Source organism: Sphaerodactylus townsendi, linkage group LG02 (genome assembly GCF_021028975.2).
Source record: "Sphaerodactylus townsendi isolate TG3544 linkage group LG02, MPM_Stown_v2.3, whole genome shotgun sequence".
Classification (NCBI taxonomy): domain Eukaryota; kingdom Metazoa; phylum Chordata; class Lepidosauria; order Squamata; family Sphaerodactylidae; genus Sphaerodactylus; species Sphaerodactylus townsendi.
The window spans coordinates 60,505,798-60,526,087 of record NC_059426.1 but is presented as its reverse complement, the minus strand read 5'-3'; the positions used below and the strand labels follow the sequence as shown (position 1 = coordinate 60,526,087).

Below are 20,290 nucleotides of genomic sequence, written 5' to 3'. Positions count from 1 at the left end.
CTGCAAAATGGTGATTTAGCACAAGTGAACGCTTGTTCACAAATTACAGACACATTGAAGAAATCTGCTGCTTTCCTGGGGCTCTGTTCATCTTTTGTTTGATTCAGTGATTTTCCTTCTAGAAGAACACATAGCATGCTCTCATCACGTTCTGCTGGCAATGTATCTGAATGCTTTCAAGCAGAGTTGTGCTGGATGAGTTATAGTGAGAGATAACAGTGGGCTAGGTTGATAGGTGACCATTCTCATGACTGGGTCTCTGCTTAATACAAGATCTCTACTTACAACTTGTGAAGCAATATAATTTATGAGTCTAGAATGCGGGCTTAATTTTTTCCCCCCACAAAGCCAGCAATTTAGAATTCATTTCCAGTCTCAATAAATTTGACCGTGTGTTAATCTGAGATGGTGTTAGCATGGAAGATGCAGATTTTCAGGAGTGCCTGATGCAGTTGGTACATTGGTTCAGTTACAATCCATTGTATGTGACAGCTTATGCCCCGTGGGGAAGCTAAACTAACAAATAATAGGTATAGTTTTCCCTTTATTGTAATAAAGCCTGCAGTTGTTTAGATTTAAGTAGTTTACCAAGCATTTATTTTTTCTTTGCGAGAAGAAAGAAGTATTACATTTGAACCATCTTTAGCATATTACATTTTAAAAGATTATAAGGTTTAAATGTATAAAAATCCCAAAACACTGGAAAATACTAGCCAAAATCTGGATAATTCTCGTATGTTGGTATTTATGAACCAGGCTAGACACTTAAGAACTACACGACAGCCTTTTCTAATTCCTCTGTATACTTCATTACTTTGTTAAGTGACATTGGTCAGAAAAGGGTAACTTCAAAGGACTAAATTCCACCTCAGACTGCAGAATAAATTATTTCACTCACAACCCTACAAAGTCAATGACAGGGATGGTTTCATTTAACTTTAGGGGCCCATAAAATCAGCAAAGGGAATCTTTATGGATCTGCCGTGTTGTTACTTGAAATAGCAATTGTGAAACCAAATAGAGTATTATGGTCATACTTGATAAGCACAGAAAATACCGGCACAGAATTTGCTGGCTTTAGAACACCTGCATTTCGTTTTTTAAATAGCCCCTGCACATTCTGATACTTGGAGTTAATCTTCATAGGTTCTTCTGTGGTCTCTGTTCCCTTTCCTGATGCTGTCCCCCAACTTGGTGGGTGAGAACAGCATCAGACATGTCTTGTTGCTATTGCTAGTATAAAGTCTTTCTGCAGACCCCACTATTCAAGATCCTACAAAAATCTTGCATATTGGAAGCTAGATAGCTGACCTGTAAAATGTAGGAGCTTGCATTATTGGCAAGGGCTGGGTATATTGTACAGTCAAATCCTATTTTACTAAAGAAAATAATCAGACATGCTGAATGGTGCATAAGAATAACACTGCCCTTCCTGACAAGGTGGTTGTAAAAATCCATATATAACATTTGTGAGGCACTGTACAAGAGCAAAGTTTAGAAACTGTAACATTCAACAGGTCTTCTGGTTTCTTCTGCCTCAGGAACCTGCTCAACAAAAAAAAAAGGAAGGGTCATTCTGTAGGTTCATTGGAGGGAAAAAAAGTGCAAACAATGCAACGTAAGAAGAAACTGCAGGAAAGAATGGGCTGTTCATGATCACTCTTTCAAATAGCCACTTTGACTCCTCAGTGTGAATGGCTGCCTCCTGGGCTTCTTTTTCATTCTAGGCATAATTCTCTCTTTCCTTGGTATGTGTGCCATTTATATTTTGTCCAGCTCCATTTGCCAAAACGAGATTGCACACGAACTAGAGAAAGGTTTACCACCAATGATAAGCAGGACAGTGGAGTGATCACCAATGTTCCCATAGTCAGGGTCTAGACAGCTGAAGTCTGCCTCCTCTGGAAGGTCAAGGGTGGCCTGATCCTGCTCCCTTGAAAGTTTAAGATATGAGATTTTCTCTTTCTTGGACAAACTGCCTGCTGGCTGGTTTGCACTCAGTTCTGCATTGGAAGTAGTTTGGAGTGAACAGAATCCTGGCTGCTTTTGAGGCTGGTGAAAGGTGCTCATTTCTATTTCGTTACCATCATCACTGCTGAATGCTTGGTATGCAGGCTCAGTCTGAAAGTACTCACAGAAACAGGAGTGCTGCTTTGAGATGGCTAGTAGCTTTGAACAATGTTTTCCCTTCCGATGCAAATAGTGGTTGAGCGATATACATGATGAGTCCGTCATCTCCTGGAAACCATGCCCAAGTCCCAGAAGGCAGTGATAGGTTTTGGATGAAGGATTTCCATCCGTTGGGCTTGCTACTTTTTCCCACATCTCAGAAGGAAAGTGGTATTTCCACAGTGTGCCATTTGGCTTCGCATTAGAAATTCCTCCACCAAATACCAGCATGGAGTCTTGAAAGATTAAAGCAGCGTGTCCCACCACTTTGGGAGGCCCCTGGCTAAAACACAAATACACATTAATGAATACAAGGACAATAATATTCATGTGTAGATGGATTGCAGAGAAAATTTTAAATCCATGTTCAATTAATTCCAGGGAAAAGCTATCATTAGTAACTCCTTCTCTTCCTCTCAGTGCAGTTCTCTCCATGTTACACACCCAAATCGTATCATTTTAGAGCAGTCGGTGGCCATACATGCACACAAGTGCATGCATGTACAAGGTTCTTTAGGTCTTGGCTAATGTAACCAGAATGACGTGATTACAATGCATTTGACAGCTATCAAAAACTGGAATGAAATCTGACTTTTAATGTATTATAAGTAAAGCTGAGCCTAGTTGCACCAGATCTAACCAGCCTGCTAATTTACTTCTGCAAACAGGATCACTGTTAGTAGAGAAGGATTCTCTCTGTCAGACTGGCTGATAACCTGGGCTATAGGTGAGTTAATCAGGTTGAAAGTTTACCTGTTCCTGATGCTAGACCAGTTGGTAGCCACGAAATCCCACTTCCAGAAGTCCTTTTGCTCACTCAGTCCCATCAGCCCTCCAAACAAATACATGCCATTGCCATAAACCACAGCTGTATGACCGTGCCGGGGGCCTGGACTGCCACCATACTGAGTAGATGGTACAGGAAACCACTGTTTTGTATCTGAAAATAAAGGATTACTACTCTTAGCTTCAGCAGTCATTATCATGGAGCTAAAGGCAGCTGAGACACGGCACTCTCATTCTGGGTTTTTTCAAGGATTCTGTATTACACAGCCACAAGCTGTTCTTCTCATTTGTTTTTACTTACCAAAACAAAAAGTCCAGAATTCTTGGGAAACACCTTTCATGTCAATGTATCCACCATACATATACATGCTGCCCCTGTAGACAACTGCACTATGGCCCTTGCGGTTAGTAGGAGTTGTTCCCTGGAAAAATGATGGAAGTGCGACAACCTATTTACAGTTGTTGCTATCACACATGAAAATAAAGCACTCACACTTCTTTCATTACCATCATCGACAACATTGTTCTGCTAGTTACAATCACTTGAAGGAGTGAGGAACAGGCATTTAGGAAGAGACTTATCATCAGCTTGGTGGCAAAAGCACCAAGTATTTTACTGCACTGCAGTACAATGGAGCTATATGCTATCTCGCCATTTCTGTCCAGAAAGACAAAAATATTCATACATTATTACAATGCCATTTCCTCCACCAGGAGCAGCAGTGGTGTAGGAGGTTAAGAGCTCGTGTATCTAATCTGGAGGAACCGGGTTTGATTCCCAGCTCTGCCGCCTGTGCTGTGGAGGCTTATCTGGGGAATTCAGATTAGCCTGTACACTGCCACACACGCCAGCTGGGTGACCTTGGGCTAGTCACAGCTTCTCGGAGCTCTCTCAGCCCCCCCCCACCTCACAGGGTGTTTGTTGTGAGAGGGGAAGGGCAAGGAGATTGTAAGCCCCTTTGAGTCTCCTGCAGGAGAGAAAGGGGGGATATAAATCTAAACTCTTCTTCTTCTTCCTTTGTTTTTAAAGCAGAGTCCTCAATCTCTACGTAGGGTGAATTAGTAAAAAGAACAAAAGTGGCAGTTAACATATGGGTTGAAGCTCTTCCTCATATAATCAATATGAGGCAACACTCCTCAATCTAGCATAGCATCAGAATTATCAAATTAAGCTCTTCCAAAAATTGACACCAACTTTGCACAAAGTTGGTGATTATATGTCCTTTTAAATAATAATTTTACAAGCAGTTTGGAAATTCCATGAAATGTAGCAACAGAACCTAGTTGAAGGGAAGATAACTGGAAATCCAAGGTGCCCTGTTCCACCCGCATTATTGCTGCAGTTTTGGGGGCAGAAAAGCAGTTTGAGACTTGAGAGGTACAGGTTGCCCCCAAACACTTAAATTAGTGCATAGCCACACATATACAACCATATCTCCATTGTATGAGATATGGCTTTGGGGAATGGGAGGTGGAATCTGAATGAGGTACCTCTGGTTTGCTTGTTTAATAGAGTAAAAAACATTACACTAGTTTTTCACAGGTATCTTATTTAAAGAGTGAGTGATGAAAGGGACAATACAACATCATAATATTCATTTAACTGAGTTGTTTCCCGGGCCAAGTCCACAATGGAACTGTTTTCAGAACATATTCCAATGCAAGCTGTTTAATCAACAAAGCAACATGTTTCATATATGATTCATACATTTGTTTTCCAATGTCTTACCTCACCCTGTACTGCTGTGAGCTGGCACTGAAGCCACTTGGCTGGATCTGCAGAAAATTAACAAAGTGTTTGTGATAAGGGGTGATGTTGCTCTACTTGCAATGCAATACAAGATCCTGGCCACCTTGAAGGAAAAGGTCACAGGTTCAATTGTTCAAATTCTCCACCAACTGAGGAAAAATGTGTGTCATTAAGGTAGCACATAGGCTGCTTTTCAACCCAGTCATTTCCATAGAAAGACCCAGCAGTCTAGCATATGCTCTGCATATGTATGGGCCCAATTTCCATTTCAGGCATTCCCAGTTAACAGGAGCTCAAGCACACAGGCTAGAAAGGTCTAAGCAGAAACATAAGGCTAGATGGACCAAAAAGGCCAATTAATTTAGCAAGTAAAATATTCCCCTTCCAAATAAATCTAGCACCATTTCCACTTGAACTATTTGCTCCAGGTTTGATAATGTTGAGAAATGAGTTTTTTCCTCTGCTTCATCATGGGACGTTGGTAAAGATTGCAACAAAGTTCAGATTTTTCTGGTCCAATACACTTTGCAGCTGTTTCCCTTGCTCATTCCATGAACAGTCTTTTCATTTTTAATGAGCAATTGAATATAACATTATAGCTGTCTATCAGTTTCTCTAAATTCTAGCTTTTATTTTAAAAAACCAAACATCTACTCCCTTTCATTTTGGAAAGGCATTTCTCTGTAACAAAAGGGATGAGGAATTTTCAACCTTATATTTTCAACACATGAAGGTAAGGAATTGAGAGCACCTGATAAACATATAACCCAATAATGATATTCAATTGCTGGTTTTAAAAACACAGGGAAAAGTTAGAGCCCTTCCTCCTCGCCGTGTCTGGGTCACCGTCTGAATCAGGCTCCTGCAGCACTTTGGAACTGAGTTCCCAGGGGGATCTCCTAATTGACGTCCTGCCACCAGTGCTTGTCAGGATCATGTGTTAAATGTAACTTGTACTTTGAACCTTAGATGTTCCTCTGAAGAACTGTTTATATGACCCCTTGGAGATGCTACTTGTCTTGAATCATACCAGTGTCATATAGCCAGAAAGGATTCTTCTTTTGGGTGAAGGCAGAATCTACCATACCACCAAAGATGTAGAGGATACCCTGCAAATACAACAATGATTTTCCAGTCAACAATATTTACATTCACCAAAGTCTAATGCCACCCCCACCAAAAATGTTTTTGAGTTATAAAATTCCAAACCCTGAGCTGCAATTCAGCAACAGTCAGTATACAAACTCATGAGCCCAGCCACCTTAAAGAGCTGGGAGTGAGAACCTACTGTACCACCACAAGCAGCCAGAGCTTAGAATCCAGGAAGCATTGCTCAGTGCTATTTCCTCTCTAGGTCTCAGCATGAAAATGGAAAGGATTCATCTGATGCCTGAAATAATAACTCATGCCCGGTGTATAGGTATGCCGGGTGTATAGGTATATGCTCCCCTATTCAAAATAAAAGCTTAACAAGTCCGTCACATTCACTGTTTGGAAGAGTGACAATGAAGATTTTCATCCTTAAAGCTCTTGTACCAGAGATTGAAGTGAACTTTGTACAGCATCAGGCCACAAACTATAAGGAGAAAGCTTACCTAGGTAAGCAACCTACAGTGCATTACGGGACTGGAATAATGTGAACTTGCCTGATGCTCCACCATCGTATGCTCTTCCAGTTCTTCTGGGCCATTTTCAGAACTGTCCAGTCTTTCCCATTTGTTACTGCCTAGAAAATGTTTTAATTGGTTATTAAGGTAAGAAACAGATCCATGAGATCACCTCCTAAAACATACCTCTAACATGGTTCTACTTTAATAAACTCCTGTTGCATCCTACCAAGATGAAGCACAAAAATTATATAGATACACTGGATTGAATTCTATCTAAAATTTACAGGCTTGGAAGCATGACTTTCCCTTCTCCCCCGTCCTGCTGGAGTGTGAAAGGCCCCTCCCCAAAGGTGTTCCTAGGGCAGTGGTGGCGAACCTATGGCACGGGTGCCAGAGATGGCACTCAGATCCGCCTCTGTGGGCACGCGGGCACAGAGTTCATCTTGTGATGATAATGTAATTATTTCAGGGAGATTATTAGCTTTAAACCGAAGACCTAGTTTTGGGGAAGCAGTATAGGTAACCCTGTTAAGCGCTGTTAAACCCCACTGATTTTCATGGGAAGAACGAAAGCGTCATCTGGGAGTAAGCTCAGTTGCTGGCAATGGGGTTTGCTTCTGAGTAAACCCCCCTAGGGTCGTGATTCACCCGTTTGAAGCGTTGCACAGTTGCTTCAAAGCGAAGCCACCAACTACCACTGAGCTTACTCCCGAGTAACACGTGCCTTGGAGCCAACCGTTTTTTCTATACTAAAACCTCAGTATTCAGGTTAAATTGCCGGGTTGGCACTTTGCGATAAATAAGTGGGTTTTGGGTTGCAGTTTGGGCACTCGGTCTCTAAAAGGTTCACCATCACTGTCCTAGGGGATGGAAGTAACTCAACATCAACATGAAGGGGGACTTAGATGGCTGCCACAGTAGAGGGGACACACACACAAAAAATCTCCCCACCACTCACACACACCTTCTGTTTTCAATGGGATCCAACCCACTGTGATTCTCTGAAGCAGATAGTCTTGGGTGCCTTGTCTTACAAAGAAACCAAGAACAGGCTGTATTAGATAAACAGTGTATCTCAGTCTTTGCTTCAGTTGCTGTTCTTGGGTGAAACCAAATGTTTCAGAAACCATAGGAGAAACTATATAGCCTCTATTAAAAACAGTAGTCCAATATCAAGTTCCTCCTTTGCTCTCCAAAAAGAAGTTTATTTTAATATTGCCCTGCTTCTCCAGTGGCAGCCAGTGATGTACAGCAGGGACACACACCAGATAACAATGTCAGGACACAGGGCAAGGGTTACCATATGTTACAGCAGCAAAAGTGGAACTATTAGTTTTGGTGGACGAGTAGATAAACATCCAACAGTGTCCTAGTGATGCATTAATATACACATATTTACATTATAAGCCTCCTAGAGCTCCTCCAGGAAGAAGAGCAGCTAACAGATGTTTTAAATAAACAAATGAAATAAATATTACATGTATGATTATATATTCTTTAAGATTTTATATGGTCAACTGAATATGGGGATTCTCCCCGCCCCAAATCAAGACAAACACACCCAGATAATCCCAACATTCTTCCAGTGTCTGAAACAACAGAAATTTCAACAATAAGAAGAGTTTTGCTGGAACACACCAAGGATACATCTAGGCCAGCATTCTTTCCAGCAGCAAACTTGTCATTTGTTTTGCTTTTTAAAAACAGTCAAGGCAGCTTCAAATCCTTTTCTAAAAATCAAATCACAGACACATATATAAATAACCAATTTTTCCCATCAAATCACAGTTGACTTATAGGGTGTTGAAGGCAAGAGACGTTCAAGAGGTAGTTTGTCACTGAGCAACAACTCTAGTATTCCTTGGTGGTCTCCCATCCAAATACTGATGTGCCCCCCTGTGCGTGTATGTAAAATACAGCAATATAAAGTTTCAAAACTAACAAAGAACTCCCAAAAGTAAGAATAAAAAAAGATTAAAAAGAACAAATTTCACCTGACACCTGAAACATGAGGAAGATGATGCAAAGTGAACATCTCTTCAGAATGAGTTCCACAAGAGCAGATTTGTCTCCAGTGGACAGTAGGCTAATTTCTGGGAACTGGAAAAGGTCCTCCGATAACATTCTCAAATAAATGGCAAGCTCACATGGGAGACACTAGTCCCCTGAGAAGCATCCTGAGAAGTGATGTTCATTTTTCCCATGACAGCTCTAGACACCAGTGAGATGTGTAGGCTTTGTTAAATTCAGTCGTACCGTGAATTAACTTGAAATGTTCAAGTTTGCATGCTTCCTCCTCTGTTCTCCACTCATATGCAAAACCACTGCTGAAGCTTTCTAGGACTAGGAAGCCACGCTCCGATATCTTTTAGCATCTTGTACTGTCCTCCCTTTCCTTGTAGCCAAGATTCTACATCAGGATTAACCTGCAGTGGAATTCTGGTCACTGGGAAAGAAATCACAATTTATTAAGGCTTTTGAATTTGGATGTCATAAAAATTGGGACTTCAATTGCAGCTTTACATACAAGGGGAGATGGGACAGAGTGCACAAGGCTGAGGATTTGCAGCTTGTTCATCACAATCATTGTGTTTTGCATAAGATGTAAGAATGCGGTTACAATTTATCATTAACAAATGTGTGTATATATATTATAGACACTTATAATGGTGGACAGCTTTTCACCATAGTATTCTTATACTGATATCATCTTCAATAGCAATCTTATACTGGTATTACTATAGATGAACTGAGCAATCATAGAAGCTGGGAAAACTAGTGAAAACTATGGTTCCCTTACCTCCATGTTTCCAGTTCTTTAACATTTTTTATCCCAGTGTCTACATTTTATCTATTATGAGTCTAACAGCAGTTTGCAGGACTTCATTGAGCTTATTGGGCCCTGAATGTTACCGTCTCTCCTTTGACCAAACAGTGATCATTATATGATTATTATAAAAATATTGTCCCATAAGATTTTCCCCACTATTTATTGGTACTACTTGATTGGATTGAAAAAGCTATTACAGAAAGAACCAGAACCTCACTGAAATGTCAAAATCACCAGACTGGCAACTATTATCAGAAAAAGAACACTTGGCTTGGTGGAAAGATGAAACAAATTAATAGCCAAACCCACCTATTCTGTATCGCCAGAAGTCATTCAAGATGGTGGTGTGCCGACCACCATAAACATAAAGGAAACCCCTACAGATGCAGCAGGCATGTTTAAATCGATCACATGGAGAATCTTTGATCTGTGGGACTGGCTTCCATGAATACTCTGCTATTTTTCTTTTCATCCCTGGGTCAGCTGGAAACGGTGGCCGTGATGCGATTTCTTCATGTTATCACAGGCTAATCTTAAGTGTAATAGGAAAAAACAGGAAAATTGTGACAGCTGATAGAACACCTTCGGATGCAAACCCCCCCCCCCCCTCCAAATGACAAGATGCTTATAGGTCCAAGTTGTTTGCTGGTGGAAAATGCCATCAAGCTGCAAACAACTTATGGTGTCCCTGTAGGGCAGTGATGGCGAACCTATGGCACGGGTGCCAGAGGTGGCACTCGGAGCCCTCTCTGTGGGCACGTGCACACAGAGTTTGTCATGTGGGGGGTGGAAAATCACCCCCCCCACACACACACACACACCTAGGCTGGCCTGGGCCACTGAGCATGACATTCGCACACCACGGTGAGCAGGGAAGACTTGGCTGGCGGGCCTGGTGCCTGTGCTCCAGGTGGCTGCTGCCCGAGGGGGGGGGGGCGCAGAGGAGGCAGAGATGCTAGACAGGCACAGAGCAGTGCGCATGGGACTTGCTGGTGGCTAGAGTAGGCTGACCCCTGCTCGAGCAGGTGGGGCGGAGGAAGAGAGACCCAACCGGTTTTTTCTAAACTAAAACCTCAGCATTCAGGTTAAATTGCCGGGTTGGCACTTTGCGATAAATAAGTGGGGGTTGGGTTGCAATTTGGGCACTCGGTCTCAAAAAGGTTCGCCATCACTGCTGTAGGGTCTTGGAGGTTAGCAACAAACAGCAGTGGTTTGCCACTGTCTGCCTCTACATAGCAACCTGGGGCTTCTCTGGTGATCTCCTAGTCAAGTAATAACCCTGCTTAGCAGCCAAGAGATTTGGCTAGCCATCCAGGTCAAGGTCCAATTTGGTTATCTATTATTTTTCTTCCTAGAAAATCCTCTTTGGTTCTTACTATTTAAAATACTTTTAATTAATTTTATCCAGGTTGGTTCCAAGCTGCTGATTTTTACATTTTAAGACAAACAAGCCTTGTTCCTTTTGTACCTAGTGCTGCTGTTAGAATTGTTTTATGGTATTTCATGTTGATTTTACAGTATTTCTTCTGCTTTTTGACTGTTTATTGGGATTTTTACAAGTGGGCCGCCCATCTTCTTCCTCTCTCCATCCCACACCTGCAGTGACTCTCCTGGAATCACAACAGATCTCCCAGTTGCAGAGTTCAGTTCCCCTTAGGTTTGCAGCTCCATGTTGGGAAATTACTGGATGTTTGGAGATGGAGTCTTGGAAGGATGAGGTCTGGGTAAGGAAGTGACCTCTACATGGTATAATGCCATAGAGGCCACTCTCCAAAACAGTCATTTTCTGCAGGAGAACTGATTTCTGTTGTCCTGATTTCTGTTGTAATTCCAGGCTCCTGCAGCAGCCTTTTTGTTGAATGAGTCTCCTGTGGCAGCCATTTTGTGGTAACACCTACCAACCTATGCCAGTATTCCAAAGATGCCCACAAGTCTGAAAAAGTTGGGGACTTTTGGCTTACACCATTGGCTCTCAAATGGCTAGCCTTGTCATTGAGATACTTAAGTCATTGTTCAGCTTCCCTGGCTATAGAATTTAACCTTTGTTATGACAGCAGGACAAAAAATAACAGGAGTCTGACAGTGTATGCAAATGGGGTGGGTGGGCAAAACCGCTGAGGAGGCAGCATGATCCCTGCACCAGCACAAATGCCTGTATGCTGGAACCTGGGAGCCACTGCAGCTGCCGTGTCAGCATTTCTCCAGCACAGGAGCCTGCACCAGTGTTGAAGAAGGCATTCCCGGGACAGAGCTTCCTGAGTCTCATTGTCCTCATTGTGCTGCACAGGACACTTGCACAGGAAAAGGGGCAGCATCACTTTCTGCTTGCTGGCCATGGTACAGGAAGCCTTTTAGGAAATGGCATGGCTGTGCCATTCTCCGATCCACACCACACTACCCCCCACCTGGATTGCACTGTTAGCCTACAAGACTAAAAATTTATTAGTCTTTAAGAAGTTGCTCCAGCAGTCAAATCTGTTATAGCAGTATTATAATGTATTACAAGGAACATCTTCAGCAAGGTATTTCTGTGCACCAAATTATGACCATTCCTGCCCTCCCTCCCCCCGGGACTCTGATGATAGACAGGAAATAAATTTACAGAAATAAATAGTTTCATAAGAATGGTGTGAGAATGCCCTTTAGACTGAAGGACCAATTTTTGACTTCACTGCAAAACAAACTAGCACTGCCAGGGAGAACAGGGAATACAGAAATAACTTATTTCAAAACTTTGCCCAAGGATTTTTAGGACCTATGCAATCCATTTCATTACACCACCCAATTTTAGAGCTACATGAATGCCCAATAGATTCAGTGACAAGTATATGTTTGGTGTGGCTGAACATATGTAGATGGAAAAAGTGCACAGGTAAGTTATCAAAATAATTATATAGGAATATCAATTAGGGTTGTGAAAAAAAAATCAGTAAAAATCAGGTTCAGGTCCAATGGACCTGATTTTTTTTCATTAAACCTGGATATTCCCAAACCTCCATAATGGGAATATCTGGATCCCCCTCCCCCCAAGTTGGGTCAATCAGATCTGAATATGAACTTTACCACATCCAATTTCCCTTCCCCATCTCCCCCTGCTTACCTGGACTGCAGTCTCCATCTCCATCTCTGACAGGTGAAAAACTGCCTCTGGGCCCCATGTGAAACTCAGAAGCAGCAAGTGGCCTGAGCAGAGCTGCATGCTGGCCTCGGCTGAGCCCGGCTTGCAATGCTGTTACCTGCCACCTACAAACCCCATGCCATGTGGAACCCAGAGGTGGTAGGCAGCCTGAACAGAACTGCACACTGGCCTCAGCTGGAACAAGTCAGCTTGAAGTTTGGTCATCCTTGACTTCCAAACCTCGCATGGAGCCCAGAGGTGGCAGCAGGGGTGTTCTACAATAGCGTAGCCCCAGGAAGTAAGTTAAGGGAGCTGCCGGGGGATGGGAGGGGGGATTCCCCCAATGGCGGCAGGTCATAGCCTAAATCATACATTATTCAGGGATCTGCTTTTCAACTCAATTTAAATTGCCACCATTTTGTTTCAGGTGAAACACCCCACCTCCCACATATTGACAACATAATTTTGGGTTTTTTTCATTTGGCTTCTGCCAAAGGCAGAATATCATAACACCACAACGACTGTCAGCAAAATGCATTACACTATATAGAACAGATCACTGGGGGGAGGCAAGCCCTAACTTCTAGTTTTGATTTTATATACAATTGCCAGAACCTCTACATGAATACAGAATTCTATAGAACCTATGTGAAATGGACCAAGCTGTGGGTATGCAGTGGGAATCCACATTTGAATCTCCTATGTGTGGTTTGAATTTTTATGCTGGATCAGTGTGCCTAAGCTGGATCAGAACCATGGCGCTTGGGAAAGAGGTTTCTGCCACAAACACTTTTTCTGCAAACAGAAACATCACAAGTCTAGGTTGCTATCAGGGAAAAAGTTAAAACCCTCCTTTCCCAAAGTCGTGATCCAATTACCTGCTAGTTAGTTTTTAAGGGTAAATTATTTATAACATTTCTGTGCCACCTCTTCAGAGTTCTACTTAAGGTAGCTTACAAATAAAAAACACACAATATATTAAAAAAACTAGCCATCAGACAGTATAAAAATGGTCCATAAAACAGAAACAGGCAATTAAAAAGCTAATAAAATCCCTAATTAAAAGCCTGGCTGAAAAGTTGTGTTTTATCAGAGCGTCTCAAGGGCAAGGGCATTTCAAAGGCGAAGTACCACCATAGAAAATGCCCTGTCTCTAGTCGCCACCTGCCTCACCACTGAAAGCACAGAAAGCAGGGCTTGAGAGGTAGATTTTAACTGGCCAGCTGGATAGTATGGGAGGAGTCAGTTCTTCCTGTACTCTGGCCACAAGCTATTTAGGGCACTTGGAAACAGATTGGTAGCCAGTGAATTTGTTTCATCTGGCATATCCCCCAAAGCAATTATTGGCCCTCTTTCCAGTACCATGTATGCATTGTAATTGAATGTTAAAATTTTAACTGTATTTTAATTATTTAAACGTTTTAATGTTTCTGAGGTTCATTGCCTTGTGGTCCCTGATTTCTCATTCTATTGGTTTCACTGACTTGCCATGTGTAAACTATTTTGAGCCTCAGTGAAAAAAGCATACAATAAATAAAGTAAATGAATAAATAATCTTGCATAGACACAATGGTCTGGACAACAAGAATGGCAAAGGGGTATTGCTGCCATGTGATAACATATATTATATTCGGAGATACCTTTTAACATTGCTCTGCCTAGCAAATTGTTGCCTTAATTTGATCAGGACTCCCAAAATCCTAATGACTTATGACATTCAAGAAAGCCAGACACCACTGGGGACCTGCATTCAAAGAAGAGAGAGCGTAACTAGGTAGGCACTAGGACCTAAGTGGAACATTCTACAACCAAGAAGGTCCACCATGTGGCACATGAATATACAACTCCGATTTTATCTTTCAGTGGAACAGAGTATATTACAAGAAAGCACATGCTGTTAACACTGCTGCACAAGAGAATGCCATCAAGTGACATTCAAGAATGACATTCGAGAGTTCACAAAGTTGCCAGGGAAATGAACCACTGAAGAGAGAAATGTCAGATGAGAAGGATTACTAATTTTCTCTCACCTCTCTGGGAAGGGGAAAACAAATTTGACAGGTGAATACTTGAAAACCTGACAGAGAGCTGAAGGCTTATGATCCCATTAAGAACAGTGAGGTAATGGTGAGTTATGAATCACCCATAAGACCTGCCTCCCACTTTTTTATTTACTTTTATTTCTGTTCTTTTCTTTTTAATCTCTTTAAATTTATGGACTCTTGATAACTGAAAACTTAGCTGGGAATGTTGTGGGGAGAGAGGGGGTGTTAAAATCTCTGCCAATGATAAAAACAACAAAAAGTCTGCCAAGAAAGCTTTGAGATTTACAATTGTGCTCAACAACTGCAATTAATTGCAAAGCAAATAAAAGCAGATGGACAAAAATAAACAATTAGCATCTGTTTCCCTGGAGACATACAGAAGGGAATGAACAGTGAAAAGTCAGCACCACATGCATGGGGGAAAGACTTGGATCTCACAGACTTTTTATGTGGATTATAAACTTTTTACCTCAATGACGTCAGGAAGACTAAGGAAGTGTATATCAAAACTAATTCACACAGATCAGACTGGCTTTGTGTCAAAGAGATTTGAGAAATAAAGGGTATGCTTTGTGATTAATGCAACAGTGTTTGTGAAAAAAGAAGAAAGGACTGTTTATCTTCCTATACACTGAAAAAGCACTTGATAATATAACTTGGCCTTTTTATTGAAGATGCTAGGGAAGCGGTGGCGGACCTCTGGCATGGGTGCCAGAGGTGGCACTCAGAGCCCTTTCTGTGGGCATGTGGAAAATCACCTACCCACCCCACACACACATCTAGGCTGGCCTGGGCACGGTCCTTTTCATGAGAGTAAGCTTGGTTGCTGGCAATGGGGCTTGCTTCTGAGTAAACCCTCCTAAGGTCGTGATTCACCCATTTGAAGCATTGCACGGTTGCTTCACCAAGCTTACTCCTGAGTAATGCATGCCTCGGAGCCAACCGTTTTTTCTGAACTAAAACCTCAGTATTCAGGTTAAATTGCTGTGTTGGCACTTCGCAATAAATAAGTGGGTTTTGGGTTGCAATTTGGCACTCGGTTTCTAAAAGGTTCGCCATCACTGTGCTAGGGAATTTAAATGATGGTTCACAGTGTATAAATTGGATACAGAGTATTTATTTCAAAACAACCTTTAAGGTTTTTATAAATGGAGTGTTAACCGATGGATTTCAAATTGAAAAAGGGACAGATCAGGATTATCCACTGTTGGCCACTAAATCAGACAAAGCTCAAGAATTAAAGGTTTGAAAGTGGATGGAGAAGAGTTCAAAATTAAAAGTTATGCTGATCATGTGGTGCTGACAATCACAAATTCCCATTTGTCAATGGAATATATAATAGAAAAAATTGAAAATCTGGATTTTTTTCCTGGTTATAAAAGAAATAGGGAAAAAACTAATATAATTTTAAAAATTTAATGAAGCAGGAAGACAAAGTTATTAGAAAGGTGAGCATTATTGAACCCAAGTCAAGTTCATTTGGGAATGAACATGATTGGTCAAAATGCTAATCATTTCAAACATAATTGCAAAACAATTATGAGTGAAGATAAAAGCAGGTCTGAGAAGATAGACTAAGCTAAAAATTGAATTTATTGTACAGTAAAAATGAATGTATTGCCAAAATTGATTAAAAACCCAAATAATAATAAAATTAGAAATGGCAGATTTGGAAGAATGTCTACGTAACAACCTTTGGGGTTAAAAAAATCAATAAAAATGCAATGCAAAATACAAGCCATGTAATCAGAGATGCATTATTTAGAATTTGAAAATCTACTTGAAAAAGAACTACAGAGCAATCTTGGGTGGGGAGAACAGAGATGGTGTGGCGATGGTAGCACCACACTGCTTCCAAAGGGGTTTTGGGCAGCGCAGAACGGAGGGAAAACGAAAAAATCCTCTGTCCATCTGAACTGCCCCATATGCTGCACAGGCTTATGTCACACTTTTGTGAATATCCAGGTCTGGGGGCTGCTATTCCTATTTACATTTGCTCCACCACCAGTAATGCCCCATTTGGCCCTACGAAGATATGATAAATTCTCAAGGAGAAATCAAATATTGGCAATGGATTTTTGCCAGGCATGGGGTGGAGAAAATAACCCAGGTCAAAATTTGGAATTTCAAGCAAGCTTACATGTGTGAAACCAATTAGGAGGTGGCATAACCTCAGCATACATGCCATTTGCAGTGGTGTAAGGGGCATTTATGCCAGTTCAGGGGAGCCACAAAGCAATGCAACGCTCGGGCATCACAGCCAACATAGCACCAGAGCTCCTCCAGCACAAGAACCCGTGCCCAAGGAGGCATTCCTGGGGGTGGGGCCAGCTTTAGTTGGCTTTCTGAGCCCTTCAGCTCAGGATGTTCCCATTTGCTGGCATAGACTGGCTGGGCAAAAAGGTAGGCACAACCCACAGAACTGCATAGAGTAATTCCACAGGCTTGCTGGCTGTGGCACAGCAAAGCCTCTTTGGAGGCAGTGTGGCTGCACCGGGGTTGAGCTATCCTGGGCTGCAGCATGACTATCCCTCAACTGTCAGACATATATCTAGTAACCTTATAAGAAACTAATCACAGCTTACTGTTTTGGAAGGCAAATGAGTATGGAAGCCATTGTTTCCATCATTCTTCCCCATCCATACTGAGAGAAGGGAGAGCAAGAGGTCCTAAGGATTCTGCTAATTCTTTTATCCCTTCTCCCACAGCAGGGACCACAACAAACTCCTTTATAAAGAAACTTGCGTAAGAACATTAATATGCTAACAATATGTTCTTAGAAAGTCAGCCAGTGAGGTGTAACACTTATTATGTCTAAATGGAAACTGGCATGAGATGGCTCACTTGTTCTCCTTGGGCCAGTTTCTTTCTCTTAGGGCAAGCTTAACTTAAAACACATTGTGGTGGATATCGTAAAGATAAAATGGAAGTGCAGAAGACCCATCTATGACCGTGAGACGTCTGGAAGAAGAAGAGTTTGATTTTATACTCCTTTCTCTCCTGTAAGAAATCTCAAAGTGGCTTACAAACTCCTTCCCTTCCACTCCCCACAACAGGCACCTGAGGGGCAGGTGGGGCTGAGAGAGTTCTGGAGAACTGTGACTAGTCAAAAGTCACCCAGCAGGCTTCATGTCGAGGAGCGGGGAAAGAAATCCAGTTCAGCAGATAAGAGTCCATTGTTTGTGTGGAGGAGTGGGGAATCAAATGCGGTTTTCCACTATGCCTAACCACTACAACACGCTGCCTTCTGATAAGAACATAAGAACATAAGAACAAGCCAGCTGGATCAGACCAGAGTCCATCTAGTCCAGCTCTCTGCTACTCGCAGTGGCCCACCAGGTGCCTTTGGGAGCTCACATGCAGGATGTGAAAGCAATGGCCTTCTGTGGCTGATGCTCCCGATCACCTGGTCTGTTAAGGCATTTGCAATCTCAGATCAAAGAGGATCAAGATTGGTAGCCATAAATCGACTTCTCCTCCATAAATCTGCCCAAGCCCCTTTTAAAGCTATCCAGGTTAGTGGCCATCACCACTTCCTGTGGCAGCATATTCCAAACACCAATCACACATTGCGTGAAGAAGTGTTTCCTTTTATTAGTCCTAATTCTTCCCCCCAGCATTTTCAATGGATGGCCCCTGGTTCTAGTATTGTGAGAAAGAGAGAAAAATTTCTCTGTCAACATTTTCTACCCCGTGCATAATTTTATAGACTTCAATCATATCCCCCCTCAGACGTCTCCTCTCCAAACTAGAGTCCCAAACGCTGCAGCCTCTCCTCATAGGGAAGTTGCTCCAGTCCCTCAATCATCCTTGTTGCCCTTCTCTGCACTTTTTCTATCTCCTCAATATCCTTTTTGAGATGCGGTGACCAGAACTGGACACAGTACTCCAAGTGTGGTCGCACCACTGCTTTATATAAGGGCATGACAATCTTTGCAGTTTTATTCTCAATTCCTTTCCTAATGATCCCCAGCATAAAGTTTGCCTTTTTCACAGCTGCCATGAATTGAGTTGACATTCCCATGGAACTATCAACTAAGATGCCCAAATCCCTTTCCTGGTCTGTGACTGATAGCACTGACCCCTGATGCCCAAGGTAAACAACAGCTTTATTGAGGGAAATGCATTTATATTGCTGAGCAAGTCCTGCCATCCTGGAGCCAGCATTCAAAATAAAGTGCTTCATAGGAAATGGAATGTAGTCTCATTAATTTCTTGATATACTTTGTGCTCTAAAACATTAGTGTTGGGGTGAAGCATCCTGGTATCTTAGACGGAGGCCTTAACCGGGATTCTGACAGTAATGCTAAGAGTGGAAAAACAAATCTAGTTTACCAGATAAGAATCCACCACTCATGTGGAGGAATGCGGAATCAATCCCAGTTTCCAGACTGGAGCCCAGAACTCTTAACCACTTCATTACACTGACCTAGTATAAGATATGGACGTGAACGATTGGATAGACTGACATCTGTTCCTCCGCTTGGTTTCCCTTTAACAGCTTCTTGCAAAATGAGCCACAGAAGCCGTGCGCGTCATTCTTCTACGCTGCAGGGAAGGAAAAGGCACGAAGGAGGAGAGCCACCCTGCCTTGGGGGTGGCGGGAGACAAAGGAGACAAACTTCCCCCCAACTACGTTAAGAAAAGGAACTGGCACACTTCCAAACACTTACACCACTTAATACAAACGGCACCGCTCCGGAACACCAATTTACTCACTCGTGTGCAAGTTAAGCGCCCCTCTCCCCCAGGAGCGCCGCCCCCCTCCTCCTCCATTTGCTGGGGAGGCGCGTGGCCCCTTTGCTCCCTCCGTCCGCCACTTACCTCCTGTCGGGAAGGGCTACCACCAGACGCTCTTCCCCGCGACCGCTAACTTTGCAAATCTCGTCTCAGGAAGGCGCGCCCCCGCCGCGGAATGCGCGCTCTTTGGTCAGGATTAGTGCCAGTTCAAAAAAGTCGGCAAGGGGAGGGCGGGATGACGGCATCACTGGTTTGCGAACCCCATGCGAAGCGCAGTGTTGAGGAGGCAGAAATGAGCAGGGGTATGTAAAAAGCGGGAAAGGACTCGTGCTAGGGAATAAATCCTGTTGGACTCAAGGGCATTTATTTGAGCGTCATTATAATGGTTAAAATCATGTTGCCAGTTCATGAGCACCCTTGAAATAAATCGTAGGCCTGCCTCATTAGGGTATTTAAGGAATTAATACTGCTCCAAAATCACCGCCTCTACTAGCCATTAACGAACGCACCCCCTTTTCTCACCTTGTTATAACAAAAGGTTTGGCCCTGACCTGGATGGGCCAGGCTAGCTCGATCTCGTCAGATCTTGAAAATTAAGCTGAGTTGGCCCCTGGATACAAGATCATCAAGAAAGTCCAGGATCGCCATGCAGAGACAGGAAATGGCAAATCACATCTGTTCACATTTTGCCTTGAAAACCCTATAGGGTTCCATAAATCAGCTGCTACTTTATGGCACTTAAACACACACAGAGAAGAAAATGTTTTATTTATTCAGATGTTTATACCCTTCTTTTCTCCCCAGTGGAAACCTAAAGCAGTTTTTACCATTGTTCTCCCTCTTCCATTTTATCCTCATAACGACAACTCTTTGAGGTAGGTTAGGTGGAGAAAGTGACTGATGCAAAGTCCCTCATAACAACTATTCAGTAATTTTAGTTTTATTCTGCCTTTGCTCCACAAAAACAAGCCACCAAGGCTAACATTAAAATGCAGATAATTGTTTACAAATAAATACAAATGTACAATCCATCAAATGAGATAAAAGCAGGAACAAAAAAATAGCACCCAAAGAGTCAAGCACATTAACCGTCACGCAGCCCAGTATCTTTCAGATCAAGAACTGATAACTGAGTGTGGTTTGAGAAAGTTAAAAGCAATTTTATGTTTAAACAATAAAGAAACCTGCATAATGTTTCGCAGAGGCAACCATGGGATGGCATGTACATCAATGCTTCAGTTT

General features: G+C 42.4%; 1 protein-coding gene across 10 annotated transcripts; it reads right to left on the bottom strand.

The window, feature by feature from the left end:
* Window positions 1-574: 574 nt before the first annotated feature.
* Window positions 575-19,292, bottom strand: LOC125427371 (ras guanine nucleotide exchange factor F-like). Of its 10 annotated transcripts, XM_048486706.1 has the most exons (10): window positions 19,133-19,292; window positions 18,738-18,851; window positions 13,904-14,007; window positions 9,455-9,677; window positions 6,352-6,431; window positions 5,736-5,814; window positions 4,685-4,731; window positions 3,257-3,377; window positions 2,923-3,109; window positions 575-2,452 (listed from the first exon to the last, which is right to left on the bottom strand). In XM_048486706.1, the coding sequence occupies exons 4-10, from the start codon at window positions 9,615-9,617 to the stop codon at window positions 1,762-1,764; spliced, it is 1,368 nt and encodes a 455-aa protein (XP_048342663.1). In that variant the 5' UTR covers window positions 9,618-9,677; window positions 13,904-14,007; window positions 18,738-18,851; window positions 19,133-19,292; the 3' UTR covers window positions 575-1,761. The 10 variants fall into 10 exon arrangements, with proteins under 10 accessions (XP_048342663.1, XP_048342662.1, XP_048342661.1 ...); XM_048486705.1 differs by lacking the exon at window positions 13,904-14,007 and having other exon boundaries at window positions 18,738-18,856; XM_048486704.1 differs by lacking the exon at window positions 13,904-14,007.
* Window positions 19,293-20,290: the final 998 nt, after the last annotated feature.